Below are 21,848 nucleotides of genomic sequence, written 5' to 3'. Positions count from 1 at the left end.
CGGTGTCAGAAAATTAGAACATTATTTTGGGCCAATCAAAAACGGATCCTTTAAGTCTAAATATCAAGCTAATGAAAAGTATACATGTCAACACACTCAAATGGGGTTTTTCAGCTGTATCGAAGTTAGTTTATTTCGTAAAACTGCAACGGAAACACTTATTTACATCATGCAAGTCATGTGATTAGCACCTGGATGTTCGTACACGCGGAAAAGACGAAGAAGACGACAGGAAGTGGTAGGAGGATGATGGCGCTGCATGTTTTTTAATAACTTATAGTGTGAACAGACCTATACAGGTGTGATTTTAATTGCGTTTCTAAGTTAATGAAAACACAGCAGTTACGAAATGTGTTTTTTTTTTTTTTTTACATTTGGAGAAAATAATGTTCTGTGAACATTTAATGAAAAGACAGTGGCTGTTTAGCCAATCAGAGACATTTTTAAGGCTGAGGAAAACCTTTGCAGTCGTTTTGTTAATTAGCTGATTAGGGTGTGACACCATGAGTTTCCATTAATGTCTTTTTTCCACAGTATTCTAATTTTCTGAGATACTAAATTCTAGGTTTTTGCCTGTCAGCCACAATAATCAGGTGACTGGGAGGAATTACTGCATTTTAATGCACTATTCAAACTTTTTAGATACAAGTAGGTCCTTAACTCTAGGAAATGTAACAAAAAATTGCACGAATCATTCAAGGGATGTAGCTAGCTTTCCTTTACTCAAACTCAGTTTTGGTTTCTCCTTTTGAGATTTATTATAGTGTTCACAATGCATCATGCACATTTCTGAAATAAAAAAAATTTAATTAAGTAATCCACTCAGATCCAAGTTTGTATTTATTTGTCGGCTATCAGCACTCATCTCCACCCGAGAGCACGACAGTCCAGGTTCCTCTCGCACATCATTCAGTATTATGCTGAAAATTTACTGTACAAAAACATTATTTTAAATCAGCATCTAATGCTCACACATGGTAAGTTTCATTAAATCACAAGCTTACATTGTGATATCGTTTCACCACATAGAGTAAAGAACCATTCATGCTGCAGTTATGAAAACTGCCAGAAATAAATAACATCCGAACGGCATCCTCCTTCATCTCTGCATCCCTTGTTTATGGCTATTTAATGTGCTTTCATCCACATGGCAACAGGTACTGGGAGAGTTAACATCAAAGTAAAAAAATAAGTAAATAAATAAAAAAATCAAAAGTTCAGTCAGTCGATCTGTCTTCAAAGGCATTTTCTGAGGCCAAGAGAAACAGGAACTATCCAAAAGTTTTGTTTTTTTAATGTGCAAATCAAAAAGTTTCGTATTTTCTTTCAACAGAAAAGCTCGAGTTTGAACTTCAAACAATTAATGGGTATAAATTGAGTAAATCAGCAACCTTTTTAAAAGAAATGCTCCACTTCCTCCTTTAGAATATGTTTCTGTTCTGCTATATTTGCACAGTGGACATTTTTAAAGATGTAAAGGGAATAGAAGTTTTTTTTTTTGTACTTAAAAAAAAACAAATCTAACACACGAGGATCCATCTGTGTTCGCATAAATATCCGAATAGCTTTTTCACTGTAATAATCTAAGAACAGCCGTCCTCACTTGGAGACGGCCACCTTCTTGGTGACGCTAGCCCTCCTGCTGCCGCCGCTGCCTCCCGTTCCGCCGCCGCCACCGCCGCCCTGCCACAGCTGGCTGGGGATGGTGAAGGCATCAACGCTCATCCCCATGGTTTTTGATGGGATGGAGCTGAACTGCTTCCTGTCAGAGCTGTATTTGAAGATGGACTCCACCTGGCCGGAGCTGACGGAGCGCGGCCCCACGCCCGCCAGCCGCACCAGCTCCTGGGTGTCGGGGTTCATGGTGTAAACGCCCCTGAACTGACAGTTGGAGTCGCGGAAGAGAATGAGGAAGTGGTTGGCGGTGCTCTTCTCCATTTCCTGGAGGAGCAGCAGAGTGAAGAAATTAACATTTTTAATTACGATTTTTACACACCATCTGAAGAGTTTCTGTAAATTAAAAGGAAGAAGAAATGAAACCCCCCACCTCGACTATCTTGTTTTTCTGTGACTCGTTCACCTTTCCAGCCAGGCAGCAGCGCGACAAAGCGTTGTGAATAATGAACTTATTAGACTTGAAGCTTGGCTCTTTAAAGAGTTTTGGACCTGAAAAACAGAAAGCCATGAGCAAAATCTGAAAATTACGGCACTCAAGCACATGACGTTTCCACCTTTTACTTTCTCCTTCGCTCACTAAGATCTATCTACAGTTTTTCTTTTTTATTCATATCAGTAGGAGTATTTTGTTTGTACTTTACCGCCAGCCTCAACAACTGATGTCATGTCAATTTATTATTTTATAGATTTACATTCAGATGGGAAAAGTAGACGACTTTATCAACATCTTTAGGTGACATCTACTTTATCTCTGATTTGACCAACAACAGAACTGATCAATATAAACGACAGGAATTGTTTCCTTGGAAGGAATAGTGATTGATTCACATTTACCAGCAGGAGACTCTGACATGGTGCTAATATTCCTTACAACACTGAAAGCACCTCTGCACCGTTTAGTGCTGTACCTGTGTATTCTGGGGCAGGCGAGGTCCCGTTGGAGCCAGACTCCCAGTCTTTGTCTCCGTTCTGATTTATGGGTCTGCTTGGCGTCACACATCGTGAAGGTGAATCAACACGGCTGCTGGAGGGAACACAAACAGCACAACGCTGAGCCTTGGTCTCACTATATGACCCGATTCATCTGGAGGACCGAGACCCGGGGAGGGAGAGGCCTCAGCTGCAAATGTTCCCTCATTATTGAATATGGAAAGTGGCGTTTTGCTAAATCCGATGTATTTACAGCAGTATTGTAAGTTATGTGTTGGGGCCATTGTTGATAGAAAAAAGAGGAATAAATTTACAGAAAAAAAGCAGGATTTTCTAGAAAAAATGTGGAAAGTTTTGAGCTGAAAAAGTTCAAAATACATTATATGTACTTTCTTTTTGAATAATTTTATACAGTAAATTGCAGAGATGTTCTTAGCCAAGATTTTTCAAGTTGTGATAGTTTGTGACCCTGTTGGTAGAAATTATATGCAAATTTCCTGTCCAATAACATTCCAAGACCGAATCTCTTAAGTTTGAGTAACAAAAATCAACATTTCTACTTTTTTTGTGTGTGCTTGAAATAGAGATGTTAGAACATTGGGTTTTATTCTGAGAAAAAGATGTAAAGCACCGTCCGACACGGCGGCGTACCTCTGGGCTTTCTTCGTGGAGTCGTTATTGTTTCCAGGCTCATCTGTAGCTGCAAGGTTTAGCGAGGAGTGTGAGTAGACCTTCGTCAGCTGAGAGCCTGAGGAGACAAAAGTTCAGTCAGTTCTAACTATTGACACATGCTGCTACCTAATTTTTTTTTCTCCTCCTTCATCTTCTTTCTTATTTTACCAGCAGCTCCTTTGGCCGGACTCAGAGACAGCTTGGTTTCCTCCCGGGTCATGCTGCGAGGCCGTGAGCGGGTTTTCTTCGTGGCCGTCCGACCCGGGTGGTTGGTCGTTTTCTGCTTCAGGACTTTGTCCAGGTCCTCCATGATTCTCAGCTGCTGCCGCCGCTCGTACTCCCCTCGCGTGAAGTCGCCTCGGCGTGCTGGGGTGGCAGGAGGGGTGGGGGACGGCGAGGTGTTGGAGGGCGACGCCGCTCTTCTTTCAGAGGATGCTGGTCTGAGGACCAGAAGGAAGAAGGTTTACGTCACGTTAGCGGCTTGACTTGAAGCATTTAAATAACAGAAAGTCTGCAGAGGGTCCACCTGTTTTCTCTCTCCTGCTCATGCCATTGTCTCCTCCGTTTCAGCTCCTCTGCTCTCTTCTGTTGTCTTTCTAACAACAGAGCTCTCCGCTGAGCCATCTCCCCTTCACTGTGCACATCCTCCTGCAAACACACAAATGCACCATCATCCACGTAACTGGCAAAGTCCTAAAACGGGCAAAATGCAAAAATCTTTAATGGAAAACCAGGAGCCTTGAAGGGGCGGTGTTATGTATTTTCTAGACTCATAGTGCCATTTGATAGCAAATCAAGTAACTTTGTTAACTTTAGTCATTATAAAAATGTTATAAATATCAAACATGACTTCAAAGAAATTTGATTTTGAAATTTGTCGCCTTGAAACTGGGCCTCTGTCTCTTTAAGAAGCTCCCGCTCTTTCCTGCTCCCTGCTTTCTGCACAACATCACAACAGTACTCCTATAATAGGCCATTTACAACCGTCTGCACTGAGAAATACTTTGTAGTTTTAATAATTCATTGAGCTCAATGCACTCTTTGATAATTAGGATCAACTGGAATATATGTGTGATTGAACTGAAATGACTTTTTTAGCAAAGTGCCTCGAGGCGACATTTCTTGTGAAATGGTGCTATATAAAAATAACCGAATTGAATTAAATAGTTTTCTTTATATTGAGATTAAATTAGTCACTGGTTGGTTGCACTAGATTTTAGTTACCAGCATCTTTTCAGAGTTTTATTTGTAAAACAAAATGTTGAAAATCAAGTTTCATTTCCTTCCACCTTATGGTTATGAATCAGTCTGCGTTGGTCTATCATATGCTTTATGAAATAGGGAACTACAAATTATACGTTTTGTTTTTCCGTTCTCATTCATGTTTGGAAAATACCTAAACAAACTCTGTACATGTAGCGACTACACAGGGACTCAGGGAAACACTGAAAAGCAGAGCATTTTAGAAAACTACATTTGTTCCTGAGCTTTCAGATATGCTGAACTGCTGTGATTTTGTTGCTGTGCAGCATTTTAAACACTAACCTTAAAGAAGAATCCGACTCCTCCTCTTGTCCCATGTTCTTCTTTCTTCTCCCCACCTGGCTCTGCTGCCTTGGTGAATCCACTGCGCTCCTCTGCTGGTTCTGTTTGTGCTTCTGGCCCATCGCTGCCCTCTGCAGCTCGATTAAGTAGGTTTGTTGCTTCTTGCTGTTGAGGAACTGGTCCTCTTGCAGCCTCTGCAGCAGATTCTGTGTGGTCACTCATGGAATCAGAGGAAAACTCCTGGCCCTCATCAGTCGGTTCATCGCTGCCCCCTTCTGGCCCCCCAACAGATGACAGGGACACCTCAATCAGGCTGCAGGGCTGCATAGGTACGTCGTCTCTTTCTCCTTCACCTCCTGCGCTGAACGCAGCAGAAAGGGTCAGCGTGTCGCTCTCAAATGAGCACTCGGAAGGAGCACCGGAGCTGCTGCCTCCGGCAGCCCTCGGCCTCTCTTGCCTGAACTGAGGCAAGACCGGCAGTGCCCCGACGGACTCGGAGTCCTCCTGCTCCAGCTCCAGGCTGAACTGGGTGGGCGTCTCACTCGAGCCCGTGTCTGAGGTGCTCTCGTCAGGAGGCGGCGGCTGCTGCTGAGTGGGCTGAGGAGGCTCCTGAGGGGTCCGAGGTCCGCCGATGCGGAAGGAAGACGATGTCTGGACTTGACACTTGCTGGGAGAGACACGGCGCAGGTGCGGGATGGTGTCCACGTTCTGGGTTGGCGTCAAAACGCGGTTGAGCGGAGGGAACTTGAGCTCAGAGGGCCGTGGGTGGGGCTGGTGGTGGTGAGGACGGGTGCTGTGTTTGGGGCTGCGAGGAGAGGAGGAGAAGTGGAGCTTAGTTCGAGGCGCTGGGCATGAGCTGGAGATGACCGCCTTGGGAGAGGCGGAGGAGGAAGGAAGGTGGGAGCGGCGGGATGGGGAGGAGGCAGGAGGGGTGTTGGAAGCAGAAGGGATCACCCAGGCCTTAGTGGCGCCCCTGGAGGGAGTCCTGGTCGGTGTTCTTGGTGGCGTCTTTGTTGGTGTGTGAGGTGGAGTTTTGGAGCTACTTCGTGGGGTGGTTTTGGGCATATTCCTAGGTCTTTGGTTACTCATGAGCTGCTGCTGCTGTTCCGTAAGTTTCTGCATGTCTTTTTGGAGAGACTGCAGGGCTTCACTCAACTTCTGCACCACCTCATTGTATTCCACGATGACACCCTCCCCTCCTTTCTCTGTGCCTTTTTTTTCTCCCGTCTCTGCTCCTTTTTCTTTCTCGCCTGCTTTCTTACTGTCCACAGAGAAGGTGACCTGTTTCTCCAAACGAGGAGAGTTGGAAACGGGCAGCTTGTCTTTCTCCGTCTCCTTCTCCTCCTCCTGTTTCAGTTGCTCCTCCATTCGAGTCAGACGCTCCTCAAGGGTCAAGCCATCCTCCTCTGCACCCTCCACTCCCCCCTCGCCTTGCTCTCTTTTCAGCTGAAGGAAAGCATTTTTTCCAAGCCTCTGCCTGTGCCTCGCAAAAATAGCTTCGATGCGTCTCTTTTGGGCCTCGATATTTTTGCGCTTCTCTTCAAGTCGGGCACCCAGCTCCCAGGCTTCAGAGCCCAGCTCTGACCCTCTGGGACCCGGACTCCCCTGCTGACTGGACACTGGTGTGGAGGGAGTGTATGGCGTGCCTGGGGTTGGGGTCGTTGGGGTCGGAGCAGAAGTCAACTCTTCCCCGGGAGTGGCGGGGTGTCTCCGTCTGTTGTCCCGGCGCTCGGCAAAGCTCGTCATGCGTGGGCTGCTGTTGCTGTGACTCTCTCTGCCGGCAGACGGCCGAATATTCCCGGGGGCGTTTCTGGGAGCGTCATCCGATGCTTCGGATGAGTCAATGCTGCCATCTCTCAAGACGGAGTCATCGTCACGCGACATATCAGAGTGCTTTCTTGATCTCTCTCTCCGACCTGGTCTTTCAGCACTCCCGGCATCCCCTCTGACCGGTCGGTACTGGACGCCAGAGCGACAGGGAGCCGAGCTGCTGAGCAGGGGGCCGTCCTCTTCAGGGGAGTGCAGAAAGAACCCTGCAGGAGCTCCCTCTGGGCACAGCCTTGGCTCCGGCCGGCTTGTAAACCCATCTCGTCCACTCTTCTCAGTCGATCTTCCCTTCTTCCTGTCTTTTCCACCGGGTATGTGAACCACCTGCCGGGCCTCCTCGATGGTCGGCAGCTCTCCCAACGGTGCCGTTTGTGCATAGGGGACCCAGGAGGAACGCTGTGATGGGGCCGAGGCGCTGACCAGGTGGCTCAGGTCCTCCGGAGGGCTAAAGGGGACGCGAGTCATCCCTGCTGCCGCTGCTGGTGAGCTCAGAGCCGGGATGCCCGTGGCGAGGTTGTCGGTGCTGACAGAGCGAAAGACAGAATCTATTGGGTTTCCCATGACAATGTCAACATCACTGTCCAGGCCGAATGGGATGCTGAAAGTCACTGCTGACAGAGGACGACTGCAGAGTGGTGGGTGATGACACAGAGATGGATGCCAACGAGCGTTTGAGAAGCAGAAACCACAGAAGCCAACATAAGAAGAGTAAAGAAATTAAAATACGAATACGACACGTTTACAATACTAAAACAAGAAGCTTTTGTGTTTACGTACGTGATTTGTTTCTTTGTCCAGCTCTTGTTTTCTGCGAAGGGTTGTTGAACACAATCAATGAAAGTGTAAGAAAGTGTACAATGCTGCTGGGATGCAAAGTGTAGATTATCATACCTGGAGACACCGGGGAGGAGATGGGCACAAAAGGCTGTTTGAAGATGAACGATGGAGAGCCACTACCAGAGAAATAACAGAGTTAGAGACATCCAATTATTTAGCTTTTAGCATTTCTGAGTGTTTATGTTTAACAGACAAATTTACTGATGGCAAGCAAACATGAAAAACATCTCTTAAATAACTTGAAACAGAAAAAAAGTTTAATATCATCCCTTTACATTGACTCCCTTTTAGCACAAATTAGACTTCACTCACACCTCAGAATTTAACTTTAATCTACAAAACTCTCTTTTCAAGTTGCTCCAAATGTCATTGTAGAATCTATCTATGCAAATGACAGCAACAGATGTCAAAATGTGAGAAGTCCAAATCCTCGGCTATACATTCGCACGTGAAATGCCTTGAGAGAATTAGAACATGAAGAACCTCCAATTGACTTAAAGGTAAAAGGTAAAACAGCATTCACTGTAGCTTTTATTTTAACAATGGACGTCTCAGCAAACCATAGCAGAAGTACATGTCTAATACAATTGTATCTACTAGTTTTCCGTCATTTTAGAGTAAATATCGCTTCTATGTTTTTATCAATTGCAAATGATTTTGCAATGAAATGTTTTCCAATACCAAATACATCAAGTGTGTCTAACAGGAAGCTGGTACCTGTTGCTGTTCCCGCTGACAGGACTTGTACAGTCAAGTAATCCTGAGACATCTAGAAGATACACAAACAAATACAGGGTGAGTGTTACCAAAACGCACATAGCCATGATTAAAACAAATGAGGCGTGGTGGAGGCACTAACCTGTGAGGTCAATGGGTTGGGTGGGCTTCACAAAATCAGGCTTCTTCACCTCAAACCACTCCAGAAGCTCTGCTATGAAGCTCATCATATTCAGCTGCGGCGAATAAATAGTTACACTGCCATTTATTACAATGCTGTCGGGCCAAATGATAAATACTGCTGATTGCCATTATCCAAAGAGCACAACAAACAGCATTCCCACTGAATCCTATATATGCTAAGGTCTCATGTTGATTGCTAACTAGCGGTCGCTAAGTGATCATTTCTTCTCCATCCCGGTGCGTCTGAAAAGCAATAAGTCGACCACATCCCACCCGACTGTTGTTCTCCAAGAGGCTTTTTGTACATACAAACATGTACTTGAGAACATCTACACTCTTTCCATCTATAAAGCACTGTGCAAATATTTTTGATTTCTTTATACTATGATGTCGACTTAGCCCTCCACTAGTCCACTTTCCAGATTTATTAATAGATAAATGAGGAAATAGCCAGCAGCTAGGAATAAGTGGAAAGGCACCCAAAGTCCAAAATGTGGAAACAGTTAGAAAATTTTTAAAGACAGCAATACCTCTTTAAATGATTAAAGGAAAGTCTGGATTTGCTAGCTTAGAAACTAGCATAGATTCAAAAAGAGAGCTAGCTTGCAACAAAATAATTAGAAATTACAGATGACACAAGATCTTTGCAGAGTGCTTTATATTTGATATCTAGCAATATCGTCATCACTGTGAAAGATCTGTATGCCTACATGCAGCGCTGGTGGAGCGTAAAGCAGGTCCTCCACAGCCAGGGGGCAGCAGCTCTGTAAGTTGCTCTCACAAAACTCCTTGATCAGCTGCAGATTGTAGACGCTGTCGGCCACAGACATGGTGTCCTTCAGACAAACATCTGTAACCAGAGCAGACAGGAACACATGAAGGTGTGCTTTATGGTGGTAATTCATGTATTCTGTTGAATTTATAATCGTTTTAAACCTTTTCATTATTACTCTGACAAAAACAAAAACTTACAGAGTAATTTTTGTCTGCTTTCTAGTGCAAATATCCCGGTGCACTTGAAATAGGACAAAACTAACAAGTAACTTTTCTGCTAGATATAGGAACTTGTTATAAGTAAATAATTCTTTAATATTGATGAAAAAGTACTAGTTAGCAGATGTAACATGACATTTAATCTATTTAATAAGTGGAATAATCTACCAGCAGAACTAGTCAACTTAAAGAAATTATTGACTTAAAACAAGTTTCTATATCTTGCTGTAAGTTAATTTTGTCTTATTTCAAGTGAACAAAGACCTTTGCACTAGAATTTAGACCAATAATACTTTGAATATTTTTGCCTTTTTGCAGTGTGTGCATGATCAGATATTGGCCAATATCTATTTTCCTGTTGTCATTCCTTGACTTCTATAAACACATAAGTTTTAGTTGAACGGTATGTTTTCCTGTCTTTCTTAGTTTGATGTTTGGCCAAAAGAAGCAGATTTTCCAACATGTTATTTTTTTCCTTTTCATTTAACATTCCTTGTAAGATTATGTTACTGCAAGAAACCATGATCGAGTCTCTTATTTTTTGATTTGTTAGACTTTTAACTGCAGTGTATGTTCTTGTTAGTACCCTCTAGAGGTAGCAGGCTGGGGCAGTAGTAGTGTAGAACAGCAGCTATGGCGCAGCCGTTAGACAGATCTTTGACCGCAGAAACCAAAGGGAAAGTGGGAGTCAGCTTGGACTGCACTTTGTCCTTTCTATAGCGAATCTAGAGGAGAACAACACAGGACAGCAAAAGATGTTTAGACAGGGAGTTAAAAAAATAAGAGCTCCCCAAACAGACACAGAAAGATGAGCTCAGACAGGACAGGAGACAGTTGTGTTGAGCACAAATACAAGTACAACTTTGAAATAGGCTTAAAAGAAGCAAACAAAATAAAGTACAGGGTTCCCATGTAGTCTGGGAGAGTTTGGAATTTGTTTAAAGTTATTTCCAGGAAAGTATAGAACTCTGAAAATGTGCGGAGTTAAAAATACTTTAGTCTAGAACGTCAGCCGTGTGGGAATTAAAGGTAGGAACCCTGTAAACATGAACCAGGCAGCGCAAGCCTTCCATTGCATGAGAACCAAAAGCAATGACTCAAACTGTGAAGCCAGGCAATTTGCAGTTAGAAGAAAATCCCACACAAAGCACAAGCTGCATTTAATAAATACAAACACACACACACATACACCAACCAAATGGCTGCCGGGCAAAGCTTAATCATGAAAAGAAACGGTCATGAAAATAGCCTTGGTTAGAAAAATGTGCGTGATAAACAAGAATGTGCTATCCAGCGTCCATGCAACGAAAACAGAAAAGTTGGACCGCTTCTGGTAGTTTAAAGTCTTTGAGATTAAATTAAAAAGCCGTGAATGTTACTGCTTAGATGGTTTATTGTCCAGGTGAGACAAACGGAAAGAAAAAGGTGTCACATGACTTTGAGTGCATTGACTGTAACTTCTGCCGCATTGTTGGAGGAGGTTGAAGATGTTCCATCATCAAACATCGAYGATCTGCCTCCTTTAGCACGACTTTCCAACACAGAAACATGAGTGGGAGTGAGCAGTGCTGAAAGCAGATGATTTAGATCCCAACCGTCCCCAACCTCGGGGTTGGAGCAGCTGTTGGTGCGAAATCCTACGGTGGCCACTTCAACGGTTCGCTAAACACAACTACAAGTTCAAAAACAAAGTGAACTAAGCAAAATTACAAACTACAAAACACAATGACATCAGCAAAACAGTAGAACTAGGTCCCAATAGGAAACCTCTGATTGGACGACACCACTTTCAACTTCAGGACCAGCAGTTATTCTGGGTTTTGTGCGTTTGTTGAAGATATGAATGCTAACGTAGCCACAGGTATCCAAGAATATTTTGAGTCAGGACATAATATGAAGCTCAGCCTTGTTCTTTTTCACAGTCTGGGCAAAACATAGCACTGTGTCTGACTTCCTGTCTATCTAAACAAAGATTATTTTACTGTTCTAAAGACAGAAGTGGGATCGTCCAGTTTCTTCTGTTTGGCTAATGTTGTTCTGTTTTCTTAATTTGTGCTTGTGCTTAGTTAATGTTGCTGTGTTTTGGAATATGTGGTTGTGTTTTTAAATGTATAGTCGTGTTTAGTGGTTTGTCGAAGTGATTTGCACTTGAAGGCCACCGTAGAGGTCAGTCAGTCGGGTCGAAGGTGAGTGGTGTGGCGATGGATCGGTGGGTCAGTCGGATGGGAGTGAGAGAAGAGCGAGATGTAATACGTTACCACAGCAGGCTTATTCCCCGACTCCTTCAAACAAAAAGCGATAGCATGCTGGATGGGGAGGGATGGCAGAGAGAGGGAAACGGGCATAAATGACAAGGGGGCCGGTCACTATGGAAACCTCCACACCACAACATGGCTCTGCTCTGAAGGCGGAGGAAGAGAGGTAGATACTGGGACATGTGGAAGTATTCAGACCTTTGGAGCTTTTACACATTTTGTCACATCATAATCACATTTGGCCAATGATAGAGGCCAATACAAAGTGGGATATATTTATAAAGCTGAGGCAAAAATGATTCAAGGGTTTATAATATGACAAATGTGGAAAGGTTCAGAGGGCATGACTACTTATATTGCACCTCCATCTTCTCTTTCCAACACCCTCATTCTCTCCCTCGACTCAATCCGATGATTGAACGTAGACATCAGAAACACATTTACAAGCATCAGTTTGTAACAAAAAGCACCTACAAATCACGTAACACAAACAAATGCTCCCTTTAACTCCTCAGAGGATGTTTTAACTGTAATGATCCTTCACAAAAAATTAAAATAAAAAACTATTTCCCAGGAGGACACATAAGAAATATGTGCGACATTTCCAGCAGGCACAGTAAGGTCAGCCACAGCAGACGGACAGTTTCAGAGACACGAAGAGGACAAGAGAGGAGGACACTTACGGGGACTAGTTTCCAGTACCAGCGGTTGGACTGGCACTGCCGGGAAGCAAAGAAAGACAGAGAGGCGCACAGGGGGAGAAAAGACACAAGCAGACCGAAGCCGCAGTTAGAAGCTGCATCGTCGCTAAATGTTAGCAATAGTAAGGAGCTTTTATTATGGCTTTTGCCGGGTGTTAGCTGTAGACAACACGAGCTGCGTTTCCATTGACCATATAACTGAGCAATTTGACGTTTCAAAAACTAATTTGCTTAATAAAAACACGGCAATTTAAAAAAAAAGTAATACGTTTTGGCGCTAGGTTAAGTGTTTTTTTTCTTTTCGCAAAACTTTTTTTTTCCAGTCGCACAAGTCACGTGATCAACAACCAGATGTTGCCGAGAAGAATAAGACGAAAGGAAGTGACAGGCGAATGATGACGCAATATGTTTTTTCATGGCTTATTATGACGTGATGAAACTTATTCAGGTGTGATTTTAATTGCGTTTTCTCACTTAATGTAAACACCACAATTGCGAATTTGTGTTTTTTTGATGTTAGCGGAATATTTGCAAAGTTTTGCACACATTTGTAATGGAAACGCAGCTACAGTGTGGTTAGAACAGTGTTTGGTGATGGTTGAGGTTAGCGGAGGAAGGCCAATGAAGGCATTATGCGACTGATCTGTGAACATGCTTTTGTTGTTTGTTTTTTTTACCGATTCTTGAACAGGCTGCAGATCGGTGCATGTTTGTGACTTGGGAAGCTCCTCTTCCTCTGTGCTTTCTCTTAACTTCTGGTTCAACTGAAAGTGCAAAACACATGAGAAACAAACACAAAGTTATTACCAAAATAAGAAGAGCATTCTTTAAATCCATCCATCTATTTGTTGACATTCCTTTCTACTGTTGTCATGTGCTTTCAGAGGATGAGGGATTAATGCAAAATCAATGAGGGAATCAACTACAGTCTTCCTTACACAACACCTGTTACCAGCTGGGCTGTTATGATCAACTATAAAGTATGAGATATAAATTCATATTGTGGACTTTAAAAGTCATAATCATGAGATATAAAGTCAAAATTATAAGATATAATTATGAGATACAAAGTCGTAATTGAGATTTTCGGTCATAATTATTCAATTCAAAGTCGCATTTTTTATTTTAAAGTTGTAAGTATGAGATATAAAGTCATAACTGAGACTTTCGAAGTCATAGCTATGAGATTCAAAGTCATAATTCTGAGATATGACATCATAAGTGTGAGATACAAAGTCATAATTATGAGGTACTGGAGCAAGCCTTCTTTGAGAAACATTGACTTTCTATCCCATAATTATGACTTTGAAAGTTGAAATTATAACTTTAAATCTCATAGTTATGACTTTTATTCTTGTAAGTACAACTTTAAAACTCATAATGATGATGCTAAAACTCATAATTATCACGTAAAAACTCATAATTATGACATGCTGTCTGACTTTTATTTTTTTCTTTTATGGCAGAAATGGGCTTCCATAGTGTCATGAACATTTACCTGTGTAAAAAGGTTGTTTTTTTTAAAAGTTGGTTTGATGAAGCCTAACAGAAAACCGTCCATTTTCTCTCCTTTTTTTGGTAATAAAATAATTTAAATATTTCTTTATCTGAGATATTGTAGCTTCTTCATTCATATAAAACTACTGTCTCTTTGCTGACTGAAACAAATCCTCTTAAAGTTCTGCTGAGATGATCACCAATAAAACCTTTGATGTTTAAACCACAAATCCTGACAGAAACCAGAACTCTGGTTGGTACTGGAGCCTCACCCGGTTGACCCAGAACAGCAGAGCGTTCTCCCACGGCGCCCCGACGCCGATCTGCTCCGCCTCAGCCGCCATCTTGACCTGCTCGGTCGTCTCTTTGGCGGACAGTGACATCAGCGAGTCGATGAGGGCCAGATGCGCTTTCTGCATCGATCAGATGCGAGACAATCTGATCAGTACCGAGAGGAAACAGATCCAACACTGGCAGCAAACTGATTTATGTTTTTGCTCTCTTATTGTTTTTACAAATCGATGATGATCAACAAAATTTTAATGTCAAACAAACCCTCCAATGTCAAAGTGAAAACTTATTTCTACAGGATGATTAAATAAAAATATTTGCATTAAGTGATTCACTTCACTAGATGTGGATTAGAAGAGAGAATATTTATTCAGTTACATATTCAGTTACAACTAATATCGGCCGATACCGATGTTAACGCCGATATATCGCGCATCCCTGGTCTATTATGCAACGTTACACGCTGACTTTGATACAGTTGACGTTATAACAGTAAATGCTTACATAAATATAATTATATATAAATATATATTCAACTTCTGCGACAGGCTGGCGACCTGTCCAGGGTGTACCCTGCCTCTCGCCCAGAACGTTAGCTGGAGATGGGCACCAGCACCCCTCCTGACCCCACTAAGGGTCAAGGGTGTAAAGACAATGGATGAATATATATTCAACTCTTCCTTTTTTTATTTCCCTTGACTGGAAACATAGCACACACACACAGACGCACCGTGTTGATGGGGTTCTTGCTCAGGTCCTCCTCGGTGATGTCGGCCTCCTGCACCTTCGGGCAGAACCCTTTCTTGGTGAGGAACTGCAGCAGAGCCGAGTTGTCGGCCGGGGGCCCCTGCGACGCCGGAGCGGGGCCCTTGTGTCCCTGAGCCAGCAGGGCCTGGGTTCGACAGTAGATCTCTGGAGAAAGGAGCAGCTTGGCGACAGACGGCTTCAGGTGCTCTTCTTCGTACTGGTCCCTGTACAGCGGCTCCCGAAGCTCCACTGGTACGTTTTCTGGAAACGTAAAGAGAACCTGGAGTTAGATGGTCCGTCTGGACGCAATACTTTGAAATAGAAAAAGCTTATAGTCAGATTTAGGATCCTTAATTAAAAGATGATCAAGGGTTACAGGGGCTTGCAAAGGTATTCATAAGCCTTGGACTTTTCAGCAGCTGTATTTGTACTGAGATTAGGTTACACCAGGGGCCACCAACGTGGTGCCTGCGGGCCCCCTGTCGCCCCTTGTGGGAAATTTTGAATCGCACAGAAAAGCTAAGAAAGGGAATCAAACTTAAAACTGAACTAAGAACTTCTGATCACATAATAGCAATTAACCATAGCTGCCATGGTAATAATTACTGATAACTATTGTGAATAGTCCCTAACATTAATATTATTAGACGGCATGTAATCATATGTATTGTTATAAAGGTTGAGCCAAGAAAAGTAGCCCTTCGTGTTGCTCTGGACCCGTGAAGTAGCTCCCAGGCTCAAAAAGGTTGGTGACCCCTGGGTTACACAGGTGGTCAGGCGACATGTGAAGGCAACTCGGCAAAATAGGGAAGGTGTTTTATTTTTTTATTCGTAAAAACCTAAAAAAGTAAAAAAATAATTTATTTTTCACTTCACAGTTTTACACCACTTTCTGTTGGTTTTTCACATAACATTCCATTGAAATATATTTATGTTTGTGGCTGTAAATTGACAAAATATGGAAAAGCTCAAGGACTATGAATACTCGCATTAAGTTGTTTTAGTTAAAAGCAAAAAACAAGACAGCTGATGCGACAAAAACATTTTCTTGAATAGGCTAAACATTTGGGCTTCATAAAACACGTCTAAGGAAATATTTGAGTGATCGCAATGACTTTAAGAGTATGATGTAAATTCAGACTGTTCACAATACAGTGCCGGGAAAAGAGACGGGAAATGATGGAAGGTCTTCTTCTAATTTTTTGGGGAATTATTAAAGTATGTTTTTGGTGAAACATATTTCATTTACTGGTTCTTACAGACATACAATGAAATATCATTGGCTCAAGGAACTGTGGACACACAAACTAATACAAACTCATTCTGAATATATTTTTATACAAAAGAGGTGATTTGTTGATGTATTAAGATTTATCTCAGTCAAGAGACCTCCTGTTTTGTCCTTGTTAGCTAACCGATAAATAAAGCTGAAGCTGAATGATGATGACATCACGCCTACTAAGGAGAACGATATACTTTGTGCCTGAAAATGAAAGATAGCATAAAAATTTGAACGAGTTCATTAAAAATGATTAAATCTTCATTACAGCTATTTGAAATAAAGGTACTGATCTCTCATTTTACGCCCAGCAGTTTGGTGCAGATAGAGGAAATGTTTGACCTTTCTGCAGATATGAGACGTAAAAAGAAAAAAGGTCAACTCTGCATTGTTCTCTGATAAGGAAATCCCTGGTGAGGCTCTGCTGCAGGTTGGTGCACATGAAACTGCAGCATTACTGCGCTAGAGGATGTAGAAGAAAAGGAAAGATAAAAAGTAAGTTCTGGAAAAAGCCAGAGGCGTTTTTCCTGACAGCGGGAATTAGGTGATGGTAAAGTCAGGAGAGGATAATGTCATCATGTGCATGAACAGCTCAACTCTGATAAGACAGGCAGAGAGAGAGAGCAGTCATCAAACCAGTATGAGTGGATCTTTTCATGCTCTCTTCCACAGCTGACCCACATTCCTGTTCTGGATGATCCTTAAAACTGGAAGGAAATGAAACCTCAGACTCTGCAGCTCTTGCAAAACAGCTGTTGTTTTGTGTCTGAACATGATATCTAATGAGACCAAGCAGTGATTTGATCTTTCCTGATGTGGGTGGCGTTCCTCATGTAAGCCCCGCCTTCCCCTCATCCTCTGACTGCGGCCCTTCATCAGCAGGACTTTACAGCTGAGTGACACGATCCGCTGAGGGGAGGGGAGGGGAGTATGCTGTCTTGCTCTTTCTGCTGCTCCAGGGAGGAAAAAAGGCCTTTGGTCGCCATGGAAACCATGCAGCCATTTGTCCCGATCAGGGCTGAGGCAATGAGACGGGACTGCAGAGCAGGGGTCATGATGTAAACAACACTAACAAGTGATAAGTTACATTTTGAGGCATTGCATGAAAACACGCATGTAGGAAAACGAACACGTTTTCATTCTCAGCAGGGACTGATTTGTAGATTCCATGTTGTGGGAAAGTCTACTTTTCTCATTTTTAGATCCGCAACTTAAGGAGTGTTTTAATGTCACCATCAGCGCACATTTCTGCTGAAGCGCATCGCATTTCACCAAAGAAACGATAATTACGGATAAAGAAACGAGTTACGGATCTTGGAAATGAGATAAGATCTCGTAATTACTCGAAAAGGTCCCATAATCACCAGGAGAGATCGAGTATTTACGCAATCTTTCCTCCAGACCACTCAGGTCTCCAAACATGGAGAAGAAATACAGTGACATCACCGTGTTACTCAGCAGAGTTTGGACCCTGACACAAGCAACCGATGATGAACGAAGGACGTCTTTAATTCACAAGCTGACAAAGCCAGAAAAAGAAAAGCTCAGCTAGGTCAAACCTCAGGTTTAGCTTCTATAATGTGCAGATTTTAGGCTTATCCACCCAAATACCAGCTGTCCCACTAATCTGTCACCCTCAGATGAAAGAAAATTGGGTAATTGAAGTCCAMGAACAGCCCAAGCTGCTGGAACAGCAGTGGGATTTTTAAAAATAAAGTCATGTTGGCCAAGACAAAAAGAAAAAAAAAACCCATCAAATTTGAATTTGTCACTTTCACCAGTGAACCCAAAAAAGCTTTCATGGCCAGACATGCTATTTGATCACTTCAACAAGCGGAGTGTTTGAATCAATCAAGGGTTAACTTACTAACCTCACTGTAAGGCATGGGGGTGGTAGCATCATACTGAGGATATGTTTTGCTGCCAGTAGTACTGGTGCATTACACATAAGGCTGTAGCAATACACTAATTGTATTGTATTGTAGCAATACAATACAATACAATATGCGATATTCTGCTCACAATACAATATATATATCATGATATTCAGCAAACAATACGGCTTGATGCGATACATTTATACAATTTTCTGAATGATTTTAAGGGGACAGAGTGATTTTGTCATTGTTCCATGGACTTTAAATTAATTAAATTAATTGAACTGATGGCGTCATATTGGTGTACTAAATGTTGTTTTTGTTATACATTTGCTTTGTTTAAGTGTTAGTTGTTTGGCTTTGTGTATTTGGTTATGCAGAAAAGTAACCTTTTTCATGTCTTATTTACTTATATTAGATAATGTAATTAATCTATTTCATTTCATTATTTAATTAATTGTAACTGGTTGTTTTAATACGTGACATTTTTAATAACTCATTTAACTCGTGGATTTGATATAAAACTCAAAGTAGGATTTAATATATCAATACTTATGGATGGAAAATCGATATTTCCTGGGGAAATGAAATATTGATCAATATCGTGTAATTGAAAAAATTACACAGCCCTAATTGCACATGGCTTATGAAATGATACATGAGGACTTTTACCAAAACCTTTAGCTCAACCTTCGCTTAACTGGTCAAACAGCACAATAACCCCAAACACACATTAAAACTGCCATTTTAGATAACGCAGGCTAACATTACGCTCCTGAAGGCGCTCTGATCATAACCATATTTAAACTGACTATACTGAAAAACTGCTTCTCTGCCAGGATTTAACCAATTTTAATAAAAATACTCACCCAGAATAACACAGAATTTGTGATTGCATCAAAATGTTCTCTCTCCAGTTTGCCTAAGGACTGTATATTCATTTTGGCTAGACAAGAAATCAGTTACAATATAGACACACAATCAATATCAATAGATAATACATCTGATAGAATATTCAATGTTCAATATATAGAATGTTCACTGAGCTCCGACACATAGCGGCACAGCATTCTGCTTTAGCAGCTCAACCTCAGTGACGTAAGCTTGGTTGGCGGTCTGTCTGTAGGTTGCCTAGCAGCAACGCATTGAGTAACTTGGGTAGCAGCAGCTTCAGGTTTTGTCACCTTTACTCATAACTGCTTCAAAATGAAAAACAATAACAGTGTGAAGAGAAAACTGGATAAAACAGGAAAGGCCACGCCACAATTTTGGCAATATTTCAGTTATTGATATCGACAAAATTATTGACATCGAGTGATATGAAACGCTCATATCGTGATTTATCGTGATATTAAACTTGTCATCAGCATTGCTCGTTTAATATCTTAAACTAAAACATTAGATTCAGAAAGGACAAAAAAACGTGTTTCATTTAAAGATGTCAGTGTATGGAACAATCTTAACGAGATAAAACAAACAATCTGTTTCTGCATTTAAAAGAGCCTTTGAAAAATCATTATGATGAAGGGTTAGCGGTGAATAAGCTCAGGTTTAGTTGTGTATTTTGTAATAGTCTTCTGAGCTGAATAGTTAATTGTCTTTTTATACTAATAAAATGTTCATTCATGATTTCTTTTACTTGTTATACTATTCATATTTATTGAGTGAATTAAATTTTAAAAACGAATCAAATGAAAAATATGAAAAGAAAAACTGATTTTCGATCATATTCCAGGTGAGGCGGGTGAATGGACAGATAATAAATTAGCCTAAAATGAAAACCAATGACGGATCGATACCACGTTACTGATCGATAAGAAGAAAAACGTCATCCAAGCATCAGAAAGGCAGAATGAAACGAGGCTGCAGCAGACTGCGCTTTATTCTGCGCGCGTGCATCTTGCAGATCAAATGAACGCGACATGCAGATGTCAAAAATTTGTCTCCATAGAGGTTTTGGCACTTATGGTAATTGATTTTTGTAGCAGATATTCCCTTAAAAAAATAAAAAATAAATACTCCGTTTTCTCACAGTGTCACCTTCACTATACACCAGCACGCGCTCCCGCAGTAACCCCGCGTGCGTGCGTAACACTGACACAATTATGAAGCTCTGACCCATTTACAGCCATGTGCAGCACACAAAACCCGGTTCCTAACGGAGACAGACAGAAATAAAGCATCTTCTGTTCGGACTGACTCAATATAAATAAATTACAAACGCTCCACGGGCCTGACGGACTGACTCTCACAATGGGCTTTGTTGCATTGCAGCCCGTGCAGCTCCTTCACGCATCACGGTCCACGGGGGGAATTTCCTCCTGACAAGCCTCATTTTCACGTCTAATAATTGGCTGAAAGCCTTGCAGCAGTTCAGCGCCCCATCTACCGAGGGGGGAGTGGGGGAGACGCCGGTAGGCCGCGGCGGCAGGAGCAGCGTCAGTCCGGGCTTCTTCACCAAGGAGGACGCAGAGCGGAAAGATGCTCATGGTTTCCCCCCCCCCCCCAGAAGAACAACAACAGCAACAACAACTCAGAGCTCCATTTATAGCGGGATCAGGCATTATCCCCCCCCCCCCCCAGAAGAACAACAACAGCAACAACAACTCAGAGCTCCATTTATAGCGGGATCAGGCATTAAAGCGCCCCACCCCAAGAGGCGCCCCCGGTGATGGGGGAGCCCGTACCTGCAGAGCCGTACGACTTGGACAGCAGCCACCGGACGCTGGCGCACATCCTGGCCCGGGCGAAGTCGTACTTGTCCAGCGGCTTGATCTCCGGCACCGTGAAGGTTTTCTTCATGGCGCTGGGAGAGTCCACCATGGCTGCGATGTGGAGGAAGAAGGAGCAGCAGCAGCAGGATGAGGATGATGATGATGATGAGGAGGAGGAGTGATGAAGGAGGACCCTGTGATGCAAGCACGGGCTCTCACACACATGAAGCGTAAGAGCTAAACATGTTTTAAAGAAATTTGCTGGTCACTTACGGTTGGAATTTGTTAATAATCACTATATGTGGAAAAGACACCGATTCGCTTCGATCAATGAGGCTCCACGCCCCCCGAAACGTCACATCTGACAGAAAGCAAGATGCGCTCAATATCTACATCAAATCCTTTATTTTTGCTTCGTTTACACCTATAGACGTCAAGTCGGACACTTTTTATTCTTTTTTTTTGTTTGTTTGTTTGTTTGTTTTTGTTTTTTCTTAATAAATACGAAACATTAACGCCCTCGGTGACAAATTTAAAGATTTGGGATTGGGGAGATTCCCGTAGCAGTATCTCGATCTCTCCACAAGAGGGCACCCTTTATCAAACACACATCTTCCTGCTTCACTACGATTTCTAATCGATTCATGATCAGTTGAGATCTTTAAAATTACTTACTATAAAGAGTGAACGCCACACTTTTCGAATTTTTATTACATTTAGAATTAAAAAACATATTTTGGTGTCACTTTTCAAATATGCCTTAGTCTATAAGATCCATTCAAAACACGTGAATTAGACAAAATGTGAAAAAGTTCAAGGTTTTAGTTTTTTTGCTGATGGATTAAGCAGAGYTCTGTGAGATGTTCAAAACTTTGAATAGCATAGCATAATATTGTATCCCATTTAAACAGCTATAGCTTCTTCTCTGACCCGTTTTATCCATGATGATGTTTAAGGTTCTCAAACAAACTTCACGCAAAGGCATATTAGGGCCATTGGACATAGAAAACAACTTTCTACAAAAAAAATAGCAAACATTTTTTTTTAGAAAAAAATATCAAATGTATGTGTTTGAAAAACAAAAAGGTAATCCAAACATTTAAAAA

The 21,848-nt window shown here is 42.1% G+C and overlaps 1 protein-coding gene across 8 annotated transcripts; it reads right to left on the bottom strand.

The window, feature by feature from the left end:
- Positions 1 to 242: 242 nt before the first annotated feature.
- Positions 243 to 20,938, bottom strand: LOC103474479 (calmodulin-regulated spectrin-associated protein 3-like). Of its 8 annotated transcripts, none has more exons than XM_008425530.2 (19): positions 20,716 to 20,938; positions 14,856 to 15,133; positions 14,107 to 14,247; positions 13,015 to 13,101; positions 12,320 to 12,355; positions 11,640 to 11,687; positions 9,968 to 10,106; positions 9,099 to 9,238; positions 8,348 to 8,441; positions 8,206 to 8,257; positions 7,543 to 7,604; positions 7,429 to 7,459; positions 4,825 to 7,276; positions 3,806 to 3,927; positions 3,448 to 3,719; positions 3,259 to 3,355; positions 2,586 to 2,701; positions 2,048 to 2,166; positions 243 to 1,941 (listed from the first exon to the last, which is right to left on the bottom strand). In XM_008425530.2, exons 1-19 carry the CDS (start codon positions 20,849 to 20,851, stop codon positions 1,600 to 1,602), a joined length of 4,764 nt encoding a protein of 1,587 aa, XP_008423752.1. In that variant the 5' UTR covers positions 20,852 to 20,938; the 3' UTR covers positions 243 to 1,599. The 8 variants fall into 8 exon arrangements, with proteins under 8 accessions (XP_008423752.1, XP_008423838.1, XP_008424152.1 ...); XM_008425616.2 differs by having other exon boundaries at positions 2,586 to 2,698; XM_008425930.2 differs by having other exon boundaries at positions 4,825 to 7,174.
- Positions 20,939 to 21,848: the final 910 nt, after the last annotated feature.

This window comes from Poecilia reticulata, linkage group LG1, assembly GCF_000633615.1.
Source record: "Poecilia reticulata strain Guanapo linkage group LG1, Guppy_female_1.0+MT, whole genome shotgun sequence".
Classification (NCBI taxonomy): domain Eukaryota; kingdom Metazoa; phylum Chordata; class Actinopteri; order Cyprinodontiformes; family Poeciliidae; genus Poecilia; species Poecilia reticulata.
The sequence above is the reverse complement of the archived record's forward strand: the minus strand, read 5'-3'. Positions and strand labels throughout refer to the sequence as shown.

Coding starts and splice junctions, on each gene's coding strand:
- LOC103474479 (XM_008425530.2), bottom strand. CDS start 20,851: ATGGTGGACTCTCCCAGCGCCATGAAGAAAACCTTCACGGTGCCGGAG. Junction 13,102..14,106: donor TGCTGTTCTGGGTCAACCGG/GTGAGGCTCCAG, acceptor TTGCACTTTCAG/TTGAACCAGAAGTTAAGAGA. Junction 7,460..7,542: donor CTCCTCCCCGGTGTCTCCAG/GTATGATAATCT, acceptor AACCCTTCGCAG/AAAACAAGAGCTGGACAAAG.